Source organism: Marmota monax, unplaced genomic scaffold (assembly GCF_021218885.2).
Source record: "Marmota monax isolate L192 unplaced genomic scaffold, Marmota_monax_Labrador192_F-V1.1 WCK01_AAM20220418_F8-fsc00112, whole genome shotgun sequence".
NCBI classification, from domain to species: domain Eukaryota; kingdom Metazoa; phylum Chordata; class Mammalia; order Rodentia; family Sciuridae; genus Marmota; species Marmota monax.
The window spans coordinates 6,252,518-6,277,950 of NW_026692073.1; the positions used below are offsets into that span (position 1 = coordinate 6,252,518).

Here is a 25,433-nt window from a genome sequence, read left to right on the forward strand (position 1 = left end):
AGTTTTGGAAATCACAAAGCAACAGAGAGACACTTCCCAAGACCCTCTACTCAGTTCAAAGTTCCTCCAGTAGAGCTGGATTTCAAATTCATACCCATCAGAGGCAATATCAGTAATTATGTTTTAGTCCTTTTATACCCCCAACTTACATAATCAACATTCCTTCAAGCAATAAATTCCCATCCTAAGTTGATTTCAGAAAGTTTCTGATGTCAAAGTTCACTTCTATTTCCTGTAGTGTGAGGCTCTCAATCTTTGTTTTCCATCCGGTATCTTACCAGTCTGGGTTCTCTGTTTCTGTCACGTAAAACCATGTTATCTTGCAACCTTCTTTGCATAAGTCTCAGTGCAAAGCTGGGGGCCAGGAGACTCTGCCTTCTTTCATATCTATCAAGAATTTCTTGTGAGCAAAGGGCACGTAGCAGCTTTACTTGTATGGTATTTCATAGCTTGATTATATGTAAAAGTATAAAGCACAGGATAACATATATTTGTTATATATAGGCACACGATCTGGAGCTGGAATGCTCGGGTTTGAGTCCAAGTTCTGTCACATACTAACATGGAACCTGAGGCTAGTCACTTAACTTCTAAGTCTTCCAGTTATAAAACAATAATACACATAGTCCACAGGTCACAGGATTTCAAAGAGTATTAAAATAGTTAACAACATAAAGCACTAAAGACAGCACCTAAAACATAATATACACTACCTAAGTAAGGGTTAGCTATTACTGATTAATCTGAAAGTTACCAGAAACTTGAGAACAGTGTTAGTACAGCTGTAAAAACTCTATTCTCTCTACTTAAAACCTGTCTTCATCAAGGGAGATCCTTTGAAATGTGGGTAAAACTCCTAACAATTTAGTCCCTCTGCTTGTTCAGTCTCCCTGTGCTCAGTACTCCCAGGCCCACTGAACTACAACTGTCCCCAAACATGCCAACCTACCTTGTCACCCTGCAGTCTACTCCTCCCTCAAAACAGCTCAAGATTTTCTCTTTTATGGAGGTTTCCCTGATCCTGCCATTTAAAAAGTATTCCCTTCTTCCTTCCAATGCCAGTCTTTTAGAATATTAATCACATAAGACTGAAAGTTTAATTTCCTGAAGAAATTCTGATCTTCAACTCTGGATGTAACTATGCTTTCTGCATCTTTTTATTACCTAAGAAGATGAACAACTAGAACTGTACCTGGCACACATTAGGAACTTAACAAAATCAAGAAAGCTGAAGGACATTCAAATTCTCTCTCTTTATTTAAATAAACTCGGTAAATGGACAAGAATCTGAGCCAAAATGTCAATCACCTGATAAATAAGGAATAGATGATAAACAGGCAAAGTATCTCTTTACTTCTTATCCTCCCCCCAATAAAATTTTATGAGTGATAAACCAACAAAAAAATATCTAATGAAAGCAAAGATTTGTAAATGAAGAAACTAGCATGAGAAAGATGAGGTCATTCTGTGGATAATCAGAAAATAGGCATGACTTACTCCTGTCAGTTCTTTTACCTATTGCCCATGTGATCAAGCACAGTTGTAATGTAATCATGTTTGCTGTTACTTCATGCTCACAACAAATATTTCTCTCTCTTTCTTAAGGTTATGCAGATAATCCTATTCCCATGAGCATCAAAGAACAGGGTTTGATAATGAAATGTTGAAAACAACCAAAAGTTACAAGGAAATTAATCTGACACACTCAATGATATGCATAATCATCATTGTGTGGCATGGCAACTTGGTATAAATGGAAAATCATTCCTTTAAGTGTAAGTAATTAGTACTGGTCTTAGATCATCAAACTAAATATTTTGAGAATCAGCTGCAGGGAGGGCTGTTCCTATGACACAAGGGTCCTCAATGGTGGTTTTATAAATCCATACACCTGGGCTCTCACCTCAAACCAATTTAACCAAACTCCCTAGGGGAATATTGTTTAACCAGACTCCCTAAGCATCAGTATTATTTAATATTCCCCTGGTGATTATTTATTAAGAAATATAGCTGTAAACAAGAAAACACAAGGGAATTTGAAGTTGTCCCTTCTGTCTATTTCCACAGCACTGAACTGGGAAAATGCTTTAATTGATGACTCACCAAGAACTCAATCAATTAATACTAAGTAATAATAACCGATTAACAACAATTAATTAATGTTTGTCACAGGATTTTGACATAGCCTATTCTCCTTTGTGATATTACAAATAAGTACAAAAAATGAGTAAATCCTTATTCTCCTCTTCTTCTTCTCAGCATCCTAATGTAAATCCTGAAACATGGCTGGGTATTTGGGAATACACTGTCAAGTCATCCCTAAAACTCTGGACATTTTTTCAAAATTTCCTGATGAAATGTTCATACCTAAAATATACAGTTTATTTTTGACTGAACAGCTCAATAACATTAAGTATATTCTAATTGTTCCGCAACTAACACCACCAGCCATCTGTACTTATTTTTCTTATCTTCCCATTCCTGTACTTATTAAACACTAACTCTGTTACCTCCCTGCTTCTTGCCACTGGTAACCTCCATTAGAATGGAGACTCAAGTCTCTATGTATTTGACTATTCTACATATCTCATGTATGTGGAATCATAAAATATTTGTCCTTTTTGAGTCTGGCTTATTGCACTTTATATAACATCTTCAAGGTTCGTTTATGTTGTATATGGGTCAAGAACTTCCTTTTTAAGGCTGGGTAATATCTCATTGTATGTACATACTGCATTATGTTTCTCCCTTCATCTGTTGGTGAATATTGGGTGGCTTCCATCTTTAGCTATTGTGAAGAATGATGCGAAGTACACAGATGTTCAAGTCCATATGCATGGACTTTTCATACCACTACAGCCAGCATTCTCAACCAAGGAATCTCACTTCATGGAAGCCAAAGAGCCTTGTACGGTGTTTTTGAATTCCAAGATGGCCCCATGAGCTCTATGCCTGTAGTCATATCCTTGTATATCCTCTTCACCTTGAGTGGGGACAAAGCCGGTGACATGGTCCTCATCAACGAAGTGTAGCAACAGTGATGGGAGGGCCACCCCCAGTACAATACCTGTCTTAGCCAAATATCAAGCAGCTCCCCAGCTGGTCTTGATGAAGGAAGTTGCCCTGTGTTGAGAGGGCTTAGGGGAGAAATTCTGGGCAGCCCTAGAAGACGAGAGTCGCCCCAGCTGATAGCCAAAGAAATGGGGACTGCTGTCCTACAACCACAGGAACTTAATTCTGCCAACAATAACAGAAGCTAGGAAGAGGACCTGTCCCTCTAGAAAGTTCTGGAAAGTAACACAGCCAGCCAAACCCTTGACTTGCAGCTTTGTGAGACTAAGCAGGTGAACTAAATAAGGCATACCTGGACTCCCAATCCATAGACACTCTGAGATAGTGGGTGTCCATTGTTTAAGCTGCTAATCATGTGGTAATTTATTACCCAGCAATAAAAAATTATTATATCTGGATTTCCCTGAGTTTCTATTCCCAGGAAGTTTAAATAGGGCCTTGTTCTGCTCACTTTTATTTCCTCTTCTCATCTGGAGAGAGGGGACTCGAAGCTCCAGCTTTTTATTTCCCTCATATTTTCTAGAGTTTGATCTGTAAATCTCAAAAGGACCATCAAAGCTGCTGCTTGAAATTTACCAATCAAAATTGATTTGGTATAGCAACTACAACAACAAAAATCACTCTGGAAAGATTAAATGGAGTTAGTGGGTGCTTGATCAATCCTGCTTTAGTATAAATTATGTATATAAAATATCCCCTGGTCATCTACTCCTGGGTATAGATCTCACAAAAATATTTAAAAATTAAAAACTGTCAAGACTGTGCTGAAAAACCTTGAACTAACAAGTACTTTAAAGACAAATTAATTTGGAGTAAAACTTTAAAGTAAAGCAACAGTTTTAGTTAAAAGAATAATTGTAAGAAATGTATCTTCCACAATGAGGGTCTTTAGATCCTCCCAAAGGGTCTAAAAACCTGAACGGTTTTATCCTAATCTTCAGATCTTTTCCCCTTTGTGAGAATTTCATTGTAGTTTGAACCCTAGAAAAAGTCAGATGACAGGAGCTGAGCTGACTTATCGAAAGAAGGGAGGTTCTCATAACTGCAGAGCTTATGAGCAGGCAAAGGCCAGGGGCCCTGCTTCCTTCTGACCTGACCGCAAGCAGAATAAAGGCTGCTGTCTTCTCAACTCAACTATTTCTGTTATGGTATTTTCTGGGTATCTAGCAATGAAATAGGCAGTATCTGGAATAGCATGGAAGGTTTTTGAGTCAAAAATTGGGTCAGAAAATAGGAGCCCATCTCAGAGGACACTTAGAAGATACAAATGAGGAGAGCTGGCAGCTCCTGCCCAGGCCTCCAAGACAGTGGTACGATGCCAGCACTGCTCAATTCCAAACTTCCATGGAGCCAAGCAGATTCACAAACTATTGTTAATATCTTAAAAGTTAAGAAGATAGCAAGCAAAATAAAGTGAGTATCAGTTTCAGAGTTGCTCTGATACTGAGAATGGAGGAAGATTCGAAAGGAAAAAAATAAAAGTATAAATGAAAAAAAAATGAGACAAGGAAGACAAAGGGAAGAAGTGGGGAAAAAGATAAGATTTAAAAATGAGCCTGCTGATTCGATATTTGGTAAATGTTGACCTGAATGTGTTAGTCTGAAAGAGTAAAGGGAACCTTGGACTTTCTAGCTAGTAGTTGAAGCTATAGGGTTAAAAATTGCTATGGGTTTTCTGCAGCATAAAAATAGCATAAAGTGTCCTTTTAGGAATGTAGCCCACAGGGAGAACTGCACTTCTGACTATTCATAGCAGGGAGGTATCAGTCCTGAGTGTTTTCAGAGGCTTCCTTAAACATATTTCCTAACACCTAGTGACAGACTGGAAGTTTTGAGGAGCAAAGGGCAGATATAAACAAAGCACAGCATCTGGTTGAGAGAGGGAAGAGGTGGGCAGGCTGAGTGTGTCCTTTGACTCCTCGAGAGAAGAAAGGGCAGAGGCAGGAATTGAGAGGGGCCAGATGCCAGCACTTGCAAAGGCTGCCAAAGCTTAATGGACCACATTTAGATGACAAGGCAGGTGCCACTCAACTGTAGCCACCTTGTTAACTTCTCCCTACTTTTGATTTCTCCCTTTCTTTGAAGTTTAACAGCAACTCTCACCCACCCAACCCCGGCTGCACAACCCCAAGGGCATCCATTCACACTGGAGGCTCCACAGTCTGGATATGTGTACACTGTGGTAGAGAACACACACTGGACATCAGGCAGACTCACTGGAAACCGGGTTCCACAAACTGTCCACATTACAACCTTCAGCACATTGATGAATGACTCCCTTTAGGTAAGATGGAAAAGTAACACCACCTCATTCCACAAGTCTAAAACCCCAGTAGATGATGGATGGGAAACAATCAATGTCTAATAATTAGTTGATAACTTAGCTTTCTCATCCCATCCCTCCACAGCTAGTTCGGATCTGAATGCCTCTACACACATTATTGCTATACAGAATAACTGTTTGTTTTCAAACATCTATCTTTCACAAGACATATCATTTAGCTTCCTTCACCCATAGCTTCTAGCTATCAGATTACCACAAGATTGGACCTTTTTCTTCTTTCATTCTTTGTACAGAGCTTCATTTTCTTTTTCCTTTTTTAAAAACTCAGATTAAGCCAGGCACAGTGGCTAACACCTGTAATCTCAAGTGACTCGGGAGGCTGGGGCAGGATGATTGCCAGTTCAGGGCCAGTCTTGGTAACTTAGTGAGACCCTTAGCAACTTAATAAGACCCTGTCTCACTAAAGAGAAAAAGAAAAGAAAAAAAAGATTGGGGATGTAGCTCAGTGGGAAAGTGCCCCTGGGTTTAATCCCCAGTACCCATAAATAAATAAATAAACAAATGGATAAATACATAAATAAAGACTTAGGTTAAGGTTGTAATATTTATAAGTACATGCACCAATTTTTTGACTATTCAATAAGTCTGTACATATACTCTTAAAAATATTTCTATCAAAACAAGATATATAACTTTTCATACAGCAACATGTAAGTTACTAATTCATGGGCAACAAATCCTAGAGCTTCCCCCCAGCAAAATTTCCCTCAACTTGCAAACTGAGACCATAGCGGCACTTCTGGAAGCACAATTTTCAGGGAAAAATAATAGTAGGCAGTTGTTTCTAAGCACAGCATTTTTTAAAAATCTGTTTCTAATTACATATTTAATTTTTTGTGCCAAGTCTTTCCCACTAAAATGTGAAAAGTCCTCCTCTAATTTTCATCTCTGAAAAAATTATATAGGACTGGTTAGAGTAGAACCTGATAGCAGGTTTTCAGGTTTTGAATTCTGGTTCCAAAATTAAAACCTGTGTAACCTTAAACAAGTTATGTAATTCGACATGTCTCAGTTTTCTCATATATAAAAAGGGGACAATGGAGCTGGGGCTGGGGCTCAGTGGCAGAGCACTTGCCTACCACAGGTGAGGCTCTGGGTTCGATCCTGAACAGCACATACAAAAATAAACAAATAAAACAAGGGCATGCTGATCAACTACAACTACAAAAGAAAAAAATTTAAAGGGGGGTGATATCTATTATCTTATAGGTTTATCATGAGAATTATATGACTCAATATCTGTGAGGCATTCAGAATGGGCTAGCACAGATTAGCGATGTATAAATATTGTTTCTTTCCATAGAAACTTTCTTATTTAATAAAGGAAACACATTTCTCCAATGCACTATCAGTGCTGCTTTAGAAAACGAGCACAAATAATAACAACATACTCTCCCTCACTCCTTTTCCACATCTTATTTAAATGTGTGACTCACTTGCATTTTCCACTTTTACCTATCCTGCTCCTGGGGCGGGAATGACAAATACAACTAATTGTCCTTCCTAAAACTGGAGCCAACATCTGAAGTCAGATGGCAAGTCTTTGTTTTATCTTTCCTTTTCATGAAAGAACAATAGTTTCAAATGATAGTTTAAGCATTCTTAGCAAAAAAAAAAGAACAGTCATACAGCTACTTGCCAGATGTCTCTGATTAATTTTCCTGTGTTCCACCAGACATTCAGCATGAGCCTGTAATTTTGCTCTGCCAGTGCTGAAGTTTGCTAAACGATATCTCTACATAAACAGAAAACTTAATTTCAGTAAAAGGTCTGACCTCTGGATGTGTGGTTGTCTCCGTGCTCAAGGCAGGTTGGAGATGGACAGAAAAGCTATCTGCTCTTCTCCCTGTCCTTCTTTACCACTGATATCCAGTCTTCAGCCTTAAGAAGCACTATACGTGACACATATGTGACCTTCCATATACACCACAGTTTTGGCCATCAGATAGATCAAATCCATTCTCCATGTCCTTTCCTCTCAGTCAGAGCTCTGAGGTTGCAGCTCTTGTTGACAACTATGCAAAGGGCAAGCTCAGCTCAGCTCAGCTCCACATGGAAGATGCAGGGAGCACCATTGTTCTTATTACCAGTCAACTGGGTATATCATCAAAAAGTAGACTGGTGTCCAAACTGGTCTGACTAGAGGCCTTTTTTTTTTTCATTTTTGCAGGCAGATCTGAAAACACTAGAGCAGGACTGCAGAGAAGGAGAACTGGTTTCAAAATCAGGAGTCTTATATTCCAATTCTGGCTCTACCACCCTTCATGGTGTATTCTATAACTCCCCTGCACCTGTTTCTGCAATCTCCAGGAGGGTAGCATGAAATAATGTTTAATTTTCTTCTAGTTCTAAAGTCTTCTGATGTTCACCTTATTACATTTAAATCAGAGATCAGAATATTTGCTAGTACTCTGACTTGTCATGTGATTTTATAATAATGCAAAAAAGCTGAGTGCCTATAATAGAAACAGGCTACATGTCTGCACAGCTATATGCTTTTGATGATCTAAAATGGTCCACAGGCACAAGGCCAAGTCACTACAAAAGATTATGAAGATTCCAGTGCAGCTTCCCAGCAATTCCATTTAGGGCCCACCACAATCTAAGAGTCATATTCTTATTTTCTGTGGCTTCATAAAATTTCACACTGGTCTTACTTTGTCCATAAAGTATACCCAAACTGCACTAGATCATAATTCTCATTTCATGCCATAGCAGTTGCCATCTAAACCATATAGTCTAGAATTGCAATATCTAGTTCATCAGTCATTAGACATGTGGGTATTTAATTTTCCAATGAATTAAAATTAAAAATACAGTCCCCTAGTTATAGCAGCCAAATTTTTAATTACCTAGTAGCCAAATTTGGGTTTTGGCTACCATCTTTTTGAATACAGATTACAGAAAATTTCTGTCACTGCAGAAGTTTCAACTGCACAACACTGAACTACTTTAGAACCAGATCCTAAAAAGTGAACCTGAGAATTTTGTGAGACAAATGTCCAGATTCCCCAGTACCATTAAAGTACCATTATATGTTCCTCTCTATAAAGAACAGAGGTACAAGTACACAGTTTAAGTTATTCCCTTGGACACTAACTGTCTACTTGTTGGGTATCAGACAACAAAGCTGGGATGAGCTGGGGGCAGCCCTGAAGCTGAAGCATGTTACTCATCATTCACAATACATTTGATCACAGGAGACTCAGGAAATCACACACTGATGTTCATGAGTTAGAGTTTCTTGTGAATTACTGAATCTGAATCCTCAAATTTGGAATCTGTCATTCCATCAAATTGTATACTCTGCCATCTATCAGGGCTTCATATTTCCCTAATAATTGTTGATTGTGGGAGACTTGGTAGTCTCCCCTCAGTTTCTTGCTCTGTGATAAATACTTACTAGAGACATTCATTCCTTTTGACAAAATTACTGAAACTCCATCCAATGGCTTTCTATTTACCCAGTGTGAAGGGTAAACTTTATCCAAAATGTAGTTGATACATATGTAGTAGGAACAAGATTTAATCTTAGATTCAGCTAGTAAAGTTTATAAAAAGTTTGACAAATAAATCATGAGAACTAAGAATAAACAGAGAAGTCATTTTGACTGAGGCTCTTAAATTCTCTAATATCTAGCAAGCCCTGCTTGATAGAGTAGCTAAACCACTACATAAAGTGCATAATCCTTTTAGCGGTGGAAGATGCTCCCATCTTCTTAATGCTCTAACTTCTAGAAAATTGTTCCTTACAAAATTTTGATATATTGCATAAAAGAGATATTAAAAATATTCAAGTTTTACATTTGTTTTTCTTCTGAATTAGAACTTCTTGGAAATGAAAAACAAATTGTTAGAAATGAAAAACGAAAAAATTCAGTCTCTGAATTGATGAAATTAGCTGTGTTTAAGCAATTATTTCAAGAGACATAGTTATACTTTTTTCAAGGGAAAGCGTGGTACATATCGGTCAATGAAAACAGAATGACTCCATATTCTGTTTTTTTTTTTGTTTTTTTTTTTTTTTAATTTAGAAGCACAAGGCTCTGAGAAAGCAGATGAAACGTTTTAGGGCATGAATGATCTAGTTTGCTCTTTTTAGGACCAATCATTAAGAAACAAATTAGTTCATTTCCTCATTCTGACCTCAACATAGACTGGTACCCACGTGGTCTGCCTTTAGGGTGAGAATAGTCATTGATAATCCTTATTCAGAAGCTATGATGTCTTTCCTGTGTCCCTCACTAGACAGAAGAAAAGGAATGCAGTTTGTCTCAGAAATTGACAGCATGTAATTACTGATTTTCTTTGCCTGGTTATAAAAGAGCTAATAAAGAAATTCAAAGAAATATGCTTATCTCAGATTATTTAGCACCAAGAAAATGGTATTTTGTCTTAAAATACGCATAACTCTTTGAACAAAGTAATTGAACAAAATCTTCATTCAAGAGGAGAAATCTAGTAGCCTATGTAAGGATAAGGTCAAAGAAGATGAATTGCTACTAAAGTCTCTGACACATTGTCCTACATATGAAAGCATATTGCTAGTCATAATATATTTATGTACACATATGTAGCATAATGAATAATATGCAATATTACTATAAGTTCAAATGTCTCTGATATATCAAAAAGTAACACGGGATGCTGTTCAATTTTGAAAAACAAGTGAGAGACACAGCATTAAGACAAGTATTACTTTTAAAGGAGAGTAGATAAGATCTTTCTAAACCAATTAATAATAAAACATTTGGCTTAATAAAACTTTCCTGAAAGCTAATATTAATCATATTTTTCAGTCATAGAATATTATGATTAATAATCCAGTATGACTAGTTTCCTTAACAAATATTTATCAATAATTTCATACATGCCACCAAATGCTGTCAACAAATTGATGAGTTAAACCCCCCTTTGTAATTTTGTTGTCAAAATCAATCTTTTATTTGCTTAGGTTGAAAGTTTTATTCTGATTTATATTACTTGTGTCTATGAAAAAATTAAAAATTGATTTAATTTCACAATCTCTTGCATTTTGCCACAGTGATTCAGGCTCAGCCACAGCAATAGTAAGGCAAAAGATCTCATTTCAGCTAATAAATATTTACTTATTTAAAAACCATGCAAAAGGAGAATCCTAACTTATATTTGTAATCAATCTTTCCTGGGCAGGAAAATCAAACTTAAGCCAGAAAAATATATACATGCATATATATATATATATATATATATATATATATATATTTTCATATACACACAAGACTGTTGTGATATTTATATGTTCTTTTAAAATTTCTAATTTTTGCTCCAAACATAAATGATAAAGAAATCGAAATGCTAATCACCTTTAGTTGACCAGTACATGCGGTATACATGTGTTGACATATCACACTGTACCCCATCAATATGCACAATTATGTTAACTAAAAAATTTTTAAAGAGAAAAAAAATTCTAACTTTTAAAATGCATTCTAGCTTTTAATTGTCCCCTCTTCCTAAAACGTTCTTTCCATTTAGTCTCTACTTGGTTGGTTTTGACCTTTGTATTTCAGCTCAAGGTCACCACCTCAACCAGGCCTTCACCACAATTCTGCTCCTCTTTCCTGCTTCCTTCCTTTCCCCCTCACCCTCAACACAACCCATTATACTGCTGGTTTCCATCACAACATTAACCCAATTAATAATTATACATCTCTTATTTGTTTCTGGGTATACAATCTCCTCCACAAAAAAGGATCTGGGAATATTTATTTTAAGCAATCAACACAGTGGCTGGCAGAGAACAGTGCTCAACATAAACTGTATAGCGAATGAATGAAGTCAGCCTCCTTTTAACTACTCAGAAGTGGTTTTTGCTATACATATTCATACTTTATTATGATTTGTGTACATTTTTAGGTCTACTCTAAAAGAAAAGAAGTATAGACTTCCTAAACCTACCTCCTCACTCCTCCAGGGATTGTAAGATAATGGAAAGGGCTTTTAGTAAACTCAGCAACTCATTATGTCTGCATTTATATCTCTATACCTCAAAGTCCACATAAAGTGCAATTTTTGCTTTAAAGAACATTTTTACTTAATGAGAGATACTTTTGTAAAACAAAACCATTTGAGAATTCCCTCTAGCCCCACATCTGAGAGTTTACATGCTCTTCACCATTCAAAAGCCTTCATAGTTATCACTCTGGTCCTTCTTAACATTAAGGCCATCTGAGTTAAAATGGCATGGAACTTCTTACCTGGAGTCCTTTCTGACTCTCGCTTTCTCAAAGGAAAACTCAGGGGGCTTGTTGAGGTCATAGGTTCGGGTTGTGGGCTCCGCAGACACCCCGGCCTTTGCTCCCCTTCTGCTATGGAGAGAGACCAATCCCGAGGTCTTCCGGTGGACCTCAAGAGGCACTTTATCCACAAAGGCCTGGAGTGGGCTTCCTCCCTGCATATGCACCACATCCTGAAGCTTGTTCAGCTGGATGCACTTGTTCTGGAGCTCCTCCGTGAGCTCAGCAATGGCCACGGTCTGTCTCGACAGCTGTTCCCGCAGCTCCTTCAAATGGTACTCCCGCTCTTGAATCTCAGCATCCTTCCTCCTCAGCTCTCTCTCCAGCTCCGTCACCTTGCTCCGCAGGGCATCAGTGCTGAGATTCCCGGTGTGGCCATCTGGATGCTTGGAATGTTTGGGTTTCACTGAACCATTTCCCATGTTGCTCAGGGACCTGAGACGAGGAGGCACAGAATCAGGAACAACCAAGTGAGGTTTCATTTTCCAACAGTCCCTACCACCCCTCTCATTCTGTTTCATAAATAGAAACACGCAGCATTCATCATCGTTCAATGAGCAACAAATGTCCCCATGCATCCAGAAGCAAAGCTAGTGATAGTTTCCTTTATCCCTCTAAGAAGAGAAGCTGGCATTTGGGTTCACTCTTCCCCTTTCCTTTGCAAGCACAAATATGGCACCTAAGCATTCTGTTGTTCTCTTTGGGCGTTCTCTGGATAGCTGTCAAAAGCATCCCAACAATACTGCTATTTGGATGTTAGCACAGCAAAGATAAGATTCAAAGAAGCAGCCACAGAGTCAGAGGCTTGGGAATGTCACAACTCTCCAGCTCCCTGCATGGTTACAGTAAGAAGGCTTGCCCAAATTTAGAATACAACACATCTATTCCTCCCATGCTCCCCCCATCCCCATTATCAATCAGCATCCTTATATCAGAGAAAACATTCAGCATTTGGGTTTTTGGGATTGGCTTACTTCACTTAGCATTATATTCTTCAACTCCATCCATTTACCTGCAAATGCCATGATTTTATTCTGTTTTAATGCTGAGTAATATTCCATTGTGCATATATACCACATTTTCTTTATCCATTCATGTAATAAGGATATCTCTGTTAAAGGGGAGGGAGGGGAAGGGAGGGGGCGTGGGGGTAGGTAAGACTGTGAAATGAGATGGACATCATTATCCTAAGTTCATTTATGAAAACATGAATGGTGTGACTCTACTTTGTGTACAACCAGAGACATGGAAAATTGTGCTTTATTTGTGTAACATAATTGCATCCTGCTGTCATACATAACAAATTAGAATACATAAAATTTTTTAAAAAAGGAATACAACACATCTGCATTCCTCACAAGATGGAGGCTTTATTAGCGATACTGGCACACACCTGTAATCCCAGCAATTCAAAGCCAGCCTCAGCAAGGTAGTGAGGACCTAAGCAACTCAGTGAGACCCTGTCTCTAAATAAAATACAAAAAAGGGCTGGGGATGTGGCTCAGTGGTTAAGCCCCCCCGGGTTCAATCCCGAATACAAAATAATAATAATGATGATGATAATAATAATAATAATAATAATAATAATACTGCTGCTCACTGTTAACAACTTCTGGATTGTGGTCCTTAGAAGTAAACAGAGGCATGAGGATTCCTCTATATCTTTTACTTTCTGTCCTAAAGTTAGGTGTCCAAAAACTGATGACCTATGGTGCCAGGTTCTCTCCTTCTCCCACTAAGAATATGCTCAGTGTGAACCCCAAACCAATCACTAAACCAGTGAGTCTCAGGATGTGATTAGGAAGATCAGGGGTTATGAGGGATGATTTTAATTGATTGAGATTTTTTTTTAGTTCAGTAACTATGTATTTATTTTAACACTTATTAGAAATATAAACTATTGGCATTACAAATTTATATTACTTCAGTGGAGGCTAAATTCATTATTTTAGGTTTACTGAGCCAATTCAATGAAAATAAAAATAAACCATCTGTAGGTAATAAGCACATATGAACAAAATCAAAAAGTATAACTCAAATAGATGAAGTTTAGGAAATAATGCTCTGAAGAATTGCCATATGGGCTGGGGATGTGGCTCAAGCGGTAACGTGCTCGCCTGGCATGCACGGGGTGCTGGGTTTGATCCTCAGCACCACATAAAATAAAATAAAGATGTTGTGTCCACTAAAACTGAAAAAAAAAATTGCCATAGGTTTAAACCTTTTTAGGTACCTGGTCAAACTTCATACTTTTGTACAATTTTGGATAGCCATAATATGCAACTTTTTATAGTCATAACCAAGCATTGTAACACTTATAAACTAAGCCTGAATTACTGTTGGTTATCTAAAATAAGGAAATAGATTATAGCAGCACAATTCACAATAGCTAAACTGTGGAGCCAACCTAGATGTCCTTCAGGAGATGAATGAATAAAGAGAATGTGGCATATGTACACAATGGAATATTATTCAGCATTAAAAGAGAATAAAATCATGGCATTTGCAGGTAAATGGATGGAGCTGGAGAATATAGTGCTAAGTGAAATTAGCCAATCCCAAAAAACCAAATGCTGAATGACTTCTCTGATTTAAAGATGCTGGTTCATAATATGCTGCTGGGAGTGGGGGCAGTGGGGTAGGAGGATTAAATGAACTCTAGATAGGGCAAAGAGGAAAAGGGGAGGGAGAAGAAGGAAGGGGCATAGGGGTAGGAAAAAACAGTAGAATACAATGGTCATCATTACCCTAGGTATAGGTGTGAAGACATGAAGGATGTGACTCTAATTTGTGTACAACCAGAGATATGAAAAATTGTGCTCTATATGTGTAATGTGAATTGTAATCCATTCTATTGTCACATATAACAAATTAAAATTAAAAATTAAAAAACGATGTTAAAAAAGAGAGCAAAAAAATAAGACAGACAAGTTTTGTCCCTCATAGAATCTGGGTTCCCAATAGTCATTGAAATACATTAACTTTCAAAGAATTGCCTCAATATGTTGTAGTGATGTGACAGGTTCAACCTTTACGTTTTTGTTCACTTGGCAGCATTTACTATTCTTATATATTAAAAAATATATTAAAAGGTTGAGGAAACTGGAATTCAAAAGAAGGGGCCCTGAAAATAGTTAAATCTTGAATAAGCAATCAGAAGATGTGAGACTGGGACATGAGAATAAACTTAAATGAGATTCTAAATTACAGGCATATAAAAGGTGCTCTCAAAGGTATCTTAAATTAACATTTGCACAAATTTTGAACATGCAGCAGTGAAGCATCTTTTAGACAGTTTTTTTTTTCGTTCATGGACAAGCATTCTTTGGCCAAGGAGGAATACGAAGACAAAGGAAATGCTGTATAAAAAATAAAAGCCAGCATAAACACATTTACATGTAATACTAAACTAACAACTCATTCTTCATTCATGGCACAATTGTTTACTAAGATCTAACTAAGTGTCATGTTTGGGGGCATATCCTTTTATGGATTTACAGTCAAACTTGACAGAGAAAACAATTTTAGCATTCTAAATATTAAACAGCTTAGAATCATTTTTTTTCTCTATGAATAACATTTAAAAAAAAAATCTATGCCAATCCAATAACTTTACAAACATGAAACACAATTAGGTAGAGGGTGTTAAATTCTCCCCAAACACCAACTACTCTCTGGTTTTAATGAAGTCAGTTTGGAAGCTGTACAAATCTTTCAAGCTATTTAGAATTTCAAAGAGGGGTGAAATGAGAGTAGCTAACTCATCTTTCAAGTTACTAATTTGAGATAAGTAAATTACTAAGTGGCTCAATACTAGTCTGAGTTCTTATTTAGTTTACCTGCTTAAATTCTGTTGTCCCTGAAGCCAAGGTTTCAAGTCTCTGGCTTCATAAAATCTAATTAGATTCATTCTGTTTCCTATATCAGTCACTCAGATATTTCTCAAATATGGATTGCTAGCCACAAGGTGAATTAAACGTCAGGATGTTGCTTCATCAATCTAGCAACTACAGGTTATTAAAATCATTCTTACATTCAGAAGGCAGTACATGATGTAACAAGAAATGGCTTTAGAGATGAAAATCCAAATTTAACATGAGCAATACAATCAGGCTACTCAAGGTTCAAAAAAATCTGCCCTCTCCCAATAGAAATACATTACTTGGAATCTCTGATTTAGTCTTCTTTTCTATAAAATGCATATCCTTGAATCCATCTCATAGAGTTATTATGAAGATTGCATTTGTAAAGTCTCTGATGCAATTTCTGACATCTAGTAGACATGAGGAAAAGAGAAGCTCTCTTAATACTATGGGACCAGAGACAGGCATTAATGTCCTGGTTTGAGAAGAGCCCAGGGTGATCATTTCCAGGTGGGGCAGAAGTCTAGTAAACAAGATGCCTTCCATGCAAAAAATCATTAATGATTCAAATATCACTTTGGGAGAAGAGGAATTTGAATCTGGCTGGATTGCATCTTCCACTGAGAAAAGATGCCATTCTATATCAACAGCCTAGGTAACAAGCCCCATCAAAACATGGAATCTAAAAAACATTGTAAACGACAAGCCTGTTCCAGAACTTCAAGGACTCCTTGGGCTTTGCATTCTTTCATGGAACAGTCCCTAGTTATTTTCTTATAGTGCTGTGAACTTCTTAAATCAAAAGATCCACCTAATTATCTTTTTCTTTTTTTTCTGGTACTGGAGAATTGAACCCAGGAGCACTTAACCATTGAACCAAATCCCCAATACTTTTTATTTTGGGACACTGTCTTGCTAAGTTGAACAACGCCATCCTCCTGCCTCAGCCTCCAGAGTCACTGGGCTTACAGGCATGCACCACTGCACCCAGTCCCACTTAATTATCTTTGAAGGTAACAAAGAAATCTGGTTCACTGGGAAGGGAGTATTCTTCTGAAAACAGAAATGAGAAAGGGGAATCGGGTGAGTAGTGACACATAGCCTGAACAGAGCAAAACTGTAGTTTTGTGAAATTTTATTATCACATTAATTTTCTCACCATTTAGCAAACGCAATCCACCAAATGGTAAGAGGAGACACCCAAGGAAAGTGATAGCTCCTGAGAAGGCCCTTGCCCTCCCATTTATGCCTGGCAGTAGATAGGGGAGGGACTGGGCTTCCATGTCTGTTTTTACCTCTAGCACTAAAGTAGTTTGAAACCAAAATCCTGGCTCTGATCTAAATAATATCTGTTTCTTTCTCTACCCATCTGGAGTCTGATATAAATACACTCATATGCACACACTGGTTTATGTATGCATCTAACTACTTGTTTATCTGTAAATATGGGAGTTGGTATAGTGCTGACTAAGTCTATGGAGCCACCATTCTAGGCACTTTCACTTGGTTTTTCTATGCACTGGGGCAAGGTACTGGGCTTCAAGCCAGTCACAGAAGAGAGACACACTGATAGTTGCACATACAGATAAAATAATGTTGCAAATCATTTAAGGTTATTTGGGGGTTAAATGAGATAGACCACAATAAGAATTTAGCACAACAATATCTCGCATACAGTACTTGTTTAATTAATATTGGACACTTTTATTATTACTAACATGATTTACCCTTCAAAATAATGCATCTTAGTAGAAAAACATATTGATAAAAAATGTACTACATCAACACAATTTCATAGGAGAACAAAGTCAAAGAACTGACTCTACCTAACTTTTTTTGGGGGTGGGGGGCTTGCGGGGGTGGGAACTGAGGATTGAACTCAGGGGCACTCAACCACTGAGCCACATCCCTAGCCCTATTTTATATTCTATTTAGAGACAGAGTCTCACTGAGTTGCTTAGCACCTCACTTTTGCTGAGGCTGGCTTTGAACACCTGATCCTCCTGTCTCAGCCTCCGGGGCTGCTTAGTGAGCCACTACCTAACTTAGATACTTAGTATAAGCTACGATAGTCAAAAACAGTATGAAAAGTGAAAGTGGCTGTGAAGGGCCTGGTGAAGCAGGTAAATAGATTCAATCAAACAGAACAGAAGGCCCAGAAAGAGACTCAAAGAATACAGTTACCTGAAAAAGAAGCAAAAGCAAATCAGTGGAGAAAAATGGGTAGTCTTTAAGAAATTACACTCGAAAAACTAGACATTCATATCCGCACCCCCCCCCCCCAAAAAAAAAAGTCTAGAGAGAGGCTTTACTTCTTTTACAAAAATTTGGTCAAAGTGGATCATAGACCTAAACATAAGACACAAAGCTATAAAAATCCTAGAAGACAGACATAGTACAAAATCTAGATGAGCTTGGGTTTGGTGATGACTTTTTAGGTAAAAATCTAAAAGAACAATTCAGGAAAGGAGAAATTAATAATTTGGAATTTATTAAAATTAAAAATTTCTCTTCTGCAAAAAAAGAAGAATTAAGATAAAACAAGAAACTAAGACTGGAAGAAAGCACTTGCAAAACACCTACCTAATATAGGAGAAATTCTTAACAACTCAACTGAAAAAAAAAATGGGCAAAATATCTGAGCAGACACTTCACCAAAGATTCCCAGATGGCAAATAAGCATATGAAAAGATGCTCAACATCATATGTCATGAAGAAATTTGAAAATAAAATGAACAATAAGATACTACTATACACAGATTAGGATGGCTATAATCCCAAACACCAACAACAACAACTGCTGGCAAAGATAGGCAGCAGCAGAAACTCATTCATTGCTGGTGGGAAAGTAAAACGATACAGCCACTTTGGAAGACAAGATGGCAGCTGCTTACAAAGCTAATCCTACTTCTTGGTTTTTATCCAACTAATAATAAATGTATGTCTTCACCAAAACCCGCACATGAATGTTTATAGCTGTTTCATTCATAATTGCTGAAACTTGGAAGCAATCACGACCTTAGTTTGGGTTAAGGAATAAACAAATGGTAGTACAGCCATACGTAGGATATTATACAATAATAAAAAGTATATCCATGAGAATACATAGGGGAACTTTAAACGCCTTACTAGACATTTTTAAAAACAAATCTTAAAAACCTACATATAGTATGATTCCAACTATAGGGCATTCTGGGAAATGCAAAACTTATAAGCAGCAAAAACATCAGAAGTTGCCACAAGGCTGGGAGAGGGAAGAAGAGATGAATAGATGGAACAAAATGCATATTCCGGACAGTGAAACTGTTTTGTGTAACACTGTGATGGTAAATATATGTCATTACATACTTGTCAAAACTCCATGGAGTACAATACAAGGAATAAACCCGAATATAAGCTATGCACTTTAGTTAATAGTAATGTGTCAATATTGGTTCACCAATCGTAACAAATATAACACATTGTTACAAGATGTTAAGAACAGGGGAAGCCAGTGGAGGGGGAATATAGGAACTCTGTGTACTTTTCAGCAATTTTTTTTTTATAAAACTAAGACTGCTTTAAAATAGAAAGTCTATTAATTAAAAAAAGAACATGTACTAAAAAATGAGTGCAAGAAAGCTGATGGTACATTCAGGGAACAGGATAAAATGCATGATGGGTGGAAGGAAAGTGATGAGTAATGAATCTAAAAAAGCAAGATACTGGAGGGAGACACTAAAACTTCATATGCCATGTTATGGGATGTGGATTTTAATGTAAGCCAAGTTTTTTTTTTTTCAAGTTATATGGTCATATCTGTCCTGTAGAAATATAATTTTCTTGGAAATAATTATGGAATGGAGTGAAATGAGCATAGAGGAAATAAGACAGACTATAAGGCCATTGCACCAATCAAGGAAGAGGTGATAAGTACCAGACTAAGGCCGGTTCAGAGTCCCAACCCTATTCTAATGACTTGGTCATCTTGACTGGGGGAAAAAAGGACCATCTCCATGGTAATCAGAAGGATGTCTTAAAGTTATGGCTACAGGTAATTGCAGCTTCCTCTTTTTGATGAATCATAAAGGAAAAAAAGATCCTTCTTTGTGATATGGGCCGTTTAGCTTGAAATGAGAGGAGTGGATAATACTGTCTTTCTAAATAAAATTCTAAGCATATATGAAACTAATGCATATCAGTGTGGTGTTACCATTAACTTGTCTCACCATAGTTCTTTTAGAAAATAATTAACCATCATTGAACACATAAATTCATGCCTCAAAACTGAAGTGAAAACAGAGTTGCCCTTGTAAGAAACATCTAAACTCTTTATCAATGCAACAATTAAAATCTGCTGTCCATATGACTTGTGACTATTGGCTGAGTTTTGAACATGCTGTTTGTTTCTTCTGTCCATAGTATCCTGCGGAGAAACATTTTCTCTTGGAACACAATCATATGGGCTTATTGTACCAAAGTTTCATCTACCCCCAACATTATCTTTGAAGTATCCCTCTTCCTAGCAGAATGTTCACAGTGAATTTTATGAATGTCACATATCCTATATTTTTCACTGCCAAATTTGGTAGCATTCCATTCAGTTATTTTGGGGAGCTACATGGACAGATAAATAGGAAACACACAGAAATATAGTTCCATAGGAGTGGGTCAGAGATGATAGCTCATAGAATTTAAGTGGTGATAGGAATAAAGAGAAGAAAGATTTGCAAGGTCATATGTGGCATCTGGGTAAGAGGTTATAGCATTAAACAAAATGAGGTACAGTCTAGAGGAATGTGATTCTAGTTTAATTTGGGCAATTCTCAGTTTCAGGGACCTGTGGAAATTTAAGGTAGAAAAGAGTTTAATAAGCAGTAATAGAGACAAGCTGGGCACAGTGACACTCACCTATAATTCCAGAGGCTTGGAAGGCTGACACAGGATTGCAAGTTCAAGGCTAGTCTCAGCAAAAGGGAGGCTCTAAGCAACTCAGTGAGACCCTGTCTCTAAATAAAATACAAAACAGGGCTGGTGATATAGCTCAGTGGTTGAGTGCCCCTGCGTTCAATCCCTGGGACCCAAAATAAATAAATAAATAAAAAGACACTAGAAAAAAAATTTAAATGGAGAAGCTAAAATTATGTAGCAATTGACACATGTAAAAGCTGAAGTTGACAAAGTGCTTCAACTTTGGAGACTGGTAATGAAGAGAGAAAGAGTGTATAAGTCTATATGAGGTTGGGAAAAAAACTAAAGATATGTGATAAGTAGCTCTTGCTTTCATTAAAGTGAGAAAGAATGTAGAGAATTTAATATCCAAAGAAGAGGATAGGAGGAACACTGCAGGGTTGAGTCTCAATGTCATAAATAAATGGGTGTGCACATAAGGGAAGACAAAATAATTCCAATGTTTTGATCTTGGAAATGTTGAAGGAAGGCAGCACTTTCCACTCTACATTTTTCACTCATTCAAACACGACAAACATGACATGGAGAGCACATCTGTGAGCAAGCCATCATGACACTGACTACAGGAAGGAGAATGAACACACTTTATGGAGACACTAATGGATCTGCATTTATATAATGTTGAATTTTAGATGCCTGTGGGTTGTCAAGGTGGGAATGTCTACCAAGATACAAAGATGAAAGTCAAGGTAAGAGACTGTTCCACAGAAGTAAGACTTGAAGTCCTATTAGCAGATTAGATCACCCAGGGGAAAGAGAAAGGAAGGCCTCTACTGCTGTATCTGAACATATTAGTAACACCTATGAATATTATTTGTGGGAGAGAAAGAGTGAGGATAGAAACTATTACAAAGGACCACAGAAACAGCTGATGCTGGGTAGGGACTTCAAGATGGTATCATGGTTCATGGATAGAAATTAGAGAATGTATAAACCCAGGATAATAAACCACTGAAATTAGAGAAAATTAAAACATAGGAGAAGAAGGGATAACTGACAGAAATAATCCAAAGGAAGCCAGATAATATAGGATTACAGGACTTGCGCAATATCCAGGCAACACATGCCTTCACTGTTATGTGAATTCTCATTGGTCTCACTTCTATTGACTTCAGGGTGTCAGAGATCAACATTTTATGTAAAAGGGGAACATTCCTGCCAGGCTCAGTGCGCATGCCTGTAATCCCAGGGTCTAGGGAGGCTGAGGCAGAAGGATGGCAAGTTCAAAGCCAACCTCAGAAACTTAACAAGGCCCTATGCAATTTAGACCCTGTTTCAAATTTAAAAAAAAAAAATTAAAAAGGGCTAGGGATGTGACTCAGTGGTTAAGTGTCCCTAGGTTCAAACCCTAGTACAAAAAAAAAAAAAAGTGGGGACAAGGCAGGGGAGAAACGCAATACAGTTTCGAGGCATCATCTTTGAATGTCACTTATTCTTAGTTACACAGCATTCCAATAGAGAGGACAGTCTCTAATTTTCTAAAGAGAATTCTCCACTATATCAGCTCATACCCTCCTGTGCAAAACTAAACAGGAATACTGGCAACAGCTGCTGCATGTTATGTGGGATGATCGCCTTCTCCATGAGTTAAATAGAAACTTGCAAAGAGAAGAGACAATTCCTAAGGAACAGTATGTATGGGGGTGTGGCGGTGAGCAGGTGTATGTTGCTCTCTTCCTTTATTTAAGAAAAAAAAAATGCCCCTAGGAACAACATGATGATCAGGAAACCGAGGCATCTGTCTGAGCTTCATCCTTTCTGCCTAACTACTCCTCCTGCCTTGTTTCTTTGTATTCTCAACTCTGGACCCAACCTGCTCTGCATCTGCACAATGGCTCTTCTCAGACTTGCACCCATTTCTCTTCCCCAAAACGGCTGATTTCTTATTTTCTTCTGTTTGTTCTTGTTTCTTCTTCACCAGGAAATACAGAGATGTGCAAGTGCCTCAGGGTGCCCAGAGTGACACAGGACACCCACACAAGTTTACAAGGACTTGGAAAAAAGTCCTTGCCTGAGTGCTGGTCTCCTAAGAGGGACCAAGAGCTCAGGAAAGCAAAGCACCCTGACAGCATCGTCAAGCCCCCAGGCCCAAACAGCAGCGAAGGCTGTTATTGCCACACGGAGATCCACACCGAGATCCACACCGAGGTGCCACACCGAACGACCGCTGCCACACCGAGTGAATGCAACGCGTGCACACGTCTACACGCAGTCAGCACCAGCATGAGACCGGCTGGGTGGGGAACGAGGCGCGCACCGCGCAGCGCACTCACAGCATGCACACGCGTATCTCCCCACAAGTGCCGGTGCCCAAACCCCGCAGCCCGCGAACCTCACCAGACAGCCGGGTAACTTTCCAGGTGCGCAGCTTGTCACCTCTGTGTGGCTGCCCCTGTGTCTCGGCGTCCTCTCCCACGCCGCCCTCCCCAGCCGCTTGCGGCGCCCGAGCCGAGCGCAGGTCAGCTCAGCCAGCACGGGCGGCACCCTGCGCAAGGAGGGCACAGGGCCGCGGGCGCCGCCGCTCGGACTGCGTGTGAGCCGGGGACGCGGCGAGCGCGCGGCGGGCAGGAGCTGCGGCGGCGTCGGTGCTGCCGCCCAGCTCCTCTGCGGGGGCCGGTGCAGAGGCGGCGCGCGGGGGGAGGAGGGGGAGGAAGCGCGAGAGGAGGGACGCAGGAGGGCGGGGGTCAGTCGGGGCTGTTGCGCCGAGCCGCAGGGAGCCCGCTTCCCCAAAGGTGGGGTCATCGGCGCGCGCGCCCGCACCAGCCCGAACCTTTACTCCCCAGACAAGCCAGTGGAAACCGCCGCAGTCCGCACTTTATACCCCATAGCATCCAGCCAGGCAACTTAAGTAGGGCGATAACATCGTGGTTGTAGCATATTTCTGTTATTATTATTTCTATTTCAAGTGTGTGGGACGAGGGGAGAGGAAAGTTCGGGGGGAGGGGTTCGTCTCTTCTTCCCTCCCTATCCCCCATCCCTCCAGTCTGTTTCTGCAGGCTCCCCCTATCATGCCTTCCCTCCCAGAGCGCAAACAGGCGTACGCATCTTGGACCTGTTCTCTTCCGTCACACCAGTGCCCTTCTAGGAGACGTGTGACCCCAGAGTAGATTGGCGACGCGCTTTTCCCAAACTCTGGAGCCATAACTTGCGTTAGTTTGCCAGTTCACGTGACGCTAGGGGCAGTGGGTGAACCGAGTTTCAAGGGACAGAGATTGTACCTCCGGAATTGCATCTGCAGGTCTCTAACAGGGAGCTTTCTTGATCACTCAAGCAGTTAATTTAATACTCTGCCGTCGCCTTTTGAGTACATGTTTTTTCCTGAGGCGTGCGTTGTGGTTTTCTAAATATATACATACACCCACCGCTCTATTTGCCGTGACTGGAGTTGTGAGATCTCCATGTGGTTTTTCCCCTTTTCCTCCTGCGCCCAGAGGAATTCTACTGGCAGATCTACCGAGGACAAGGGCAGTTTCTATGTTGAGGAATGGGAAGTACAGTGAGGGTCTATTCTCCATGAGCATCCAGAATGTTAGAACCCGACTCCCTTGGGTTTAAAACCACACGGTGGCAGTGGGGCTCATGTAACACCAGCATGCACTATTGCATACATAAACGTATATAGAAATGAGGCCTGGGGAAATTTGTTGAATGGGGCCATTAAGTTTAGAGGAAGAAGAATGTAGTTCTGTTTTGTGCAAACTAGAGAAAAATAAGCAAAAAAATACAAACTACTTTTTCCTGGACTTAAGCCAGAATCTGTACATTCATGGGGCGAAAGAGAATTCCACAAGAAAGGGGGAAATAATTAAGTCTTTGCTATGTCCTTCTAATAAAGGACATGTAAATTGAGGGACTGAAGTTTTGTGAACATGTGAACAATTTAATGACAAACGGGGGGGGGGCAGAGAATTTTTGAAGCTCTTACATTTCATTTAATCCAGGTTGTTTTTGAAATGTGGGTTGCTAATTAATGAGTCATAAACTTGATGTATTGAGTCAAAGCTAGCATCTTTTTTTTTTTAGAAAAAGTACAATAAAATATCTGAGTATGTCACACATAGGAAGAGCAAAAATGTTTTATAAATCTTTCAGTTTAGTTAAATATATATATATATGTGTGTGTGTGTGTGTGTGCGCGCCCGCGCGCGCGCGCGCGCGCACGCCCTGGGACAACATGTAGTATGTACTTCTTATTGTTAATTGAGAGAAAACTTGAAAGCCATTCATGGGGTACAGACTGCCACCTATGATCATACCCCTCAGAGTATGCGAATTCACATTTCTCCCAGCAATTCTGTACTGTCATCTCAACCATATCACCCAAAAAGGAGGAGGAAGGCTAGTAACCATTTTTTAGTCTTTTATTAATTTTTCCAATAAAATGCTTTTAACCACTCCTCTGTCTCAGGCCCAGTGGGGATTCAATAGTAACAAAATTAACTGTCACCTCTGTTAATTTAGAATCTGCTATCTTGTGGAGAAGCAGACATTAGACAAATAAACATAAAAGTAAACATACATGTGATAAACACTATGAAGGAAAATATGTGAGAAAAAAATATGGCGTCATAATTTAAGTGTGGGAGGCTGCCATTAATAATTAACCCAATTTAAAACGTCATCAATGATAAAGAAATTTATTGTTTCATATGACCAAGAAGGCCCAAGGTCAGGAGGCTCTCCCTGGTGAATTCAGCAATTCAGCAATGTCAGGGAGTGCCCCAGGCTGTTTCCGTTATTCCCCCTGTGTTAGCCAGCCTGTCAGCTTTGTCCCTGTCCAGAGCCACCCATCCACCTCTCAGAATGGCTGGAGCAACTGAACAGTGCCTGAAGGTAACAGAGAGTGTCTCTCTCTTTTTTTTTTAATTTTTTTATTGTTGGTTGTTCAAAACATTACAAAGTTCTTGATATATCATATTTCACACT

The 25,433-nt window shown here is 38.9% G+C and overlaps 1 protein-coding gene across 2 annotated transcripts in view; it reads right to left on the reverse strand.

The window, feature by feature from the left end:
- Prkg2 (protein kinase cGMP-dependent 2) overlaps positions 1-23,007 on the reverse strand; it is a 101,538-nt gene extending 78,531 nt beyond the window's left edge. The window contains exons 1-2 of one of the 2 annotated variants that reach the window (XM_046458525.2): positions 22,845-23,007; positions 11,656-12,129 (exon numbers count right to left, since the gene is read on the reverse strand). In XM_046458525.2, coding sequence (XP_046314481.2) covers positions 11,656-12,116 — 461 coding nt within the window. In that variant the 5' untranslated portion in view covers positions 12,117-12,129; positions 22,845-23,007. The remainder of the gene's footprint in view (positions 1-11,655; positions 12,130-22,844) is intronic. The other variant, XM_046458543.2, reaches the window with a different exon arrangement.
- Positions 23,008-25,433: the final 2,426 nt, after the last annotated feature.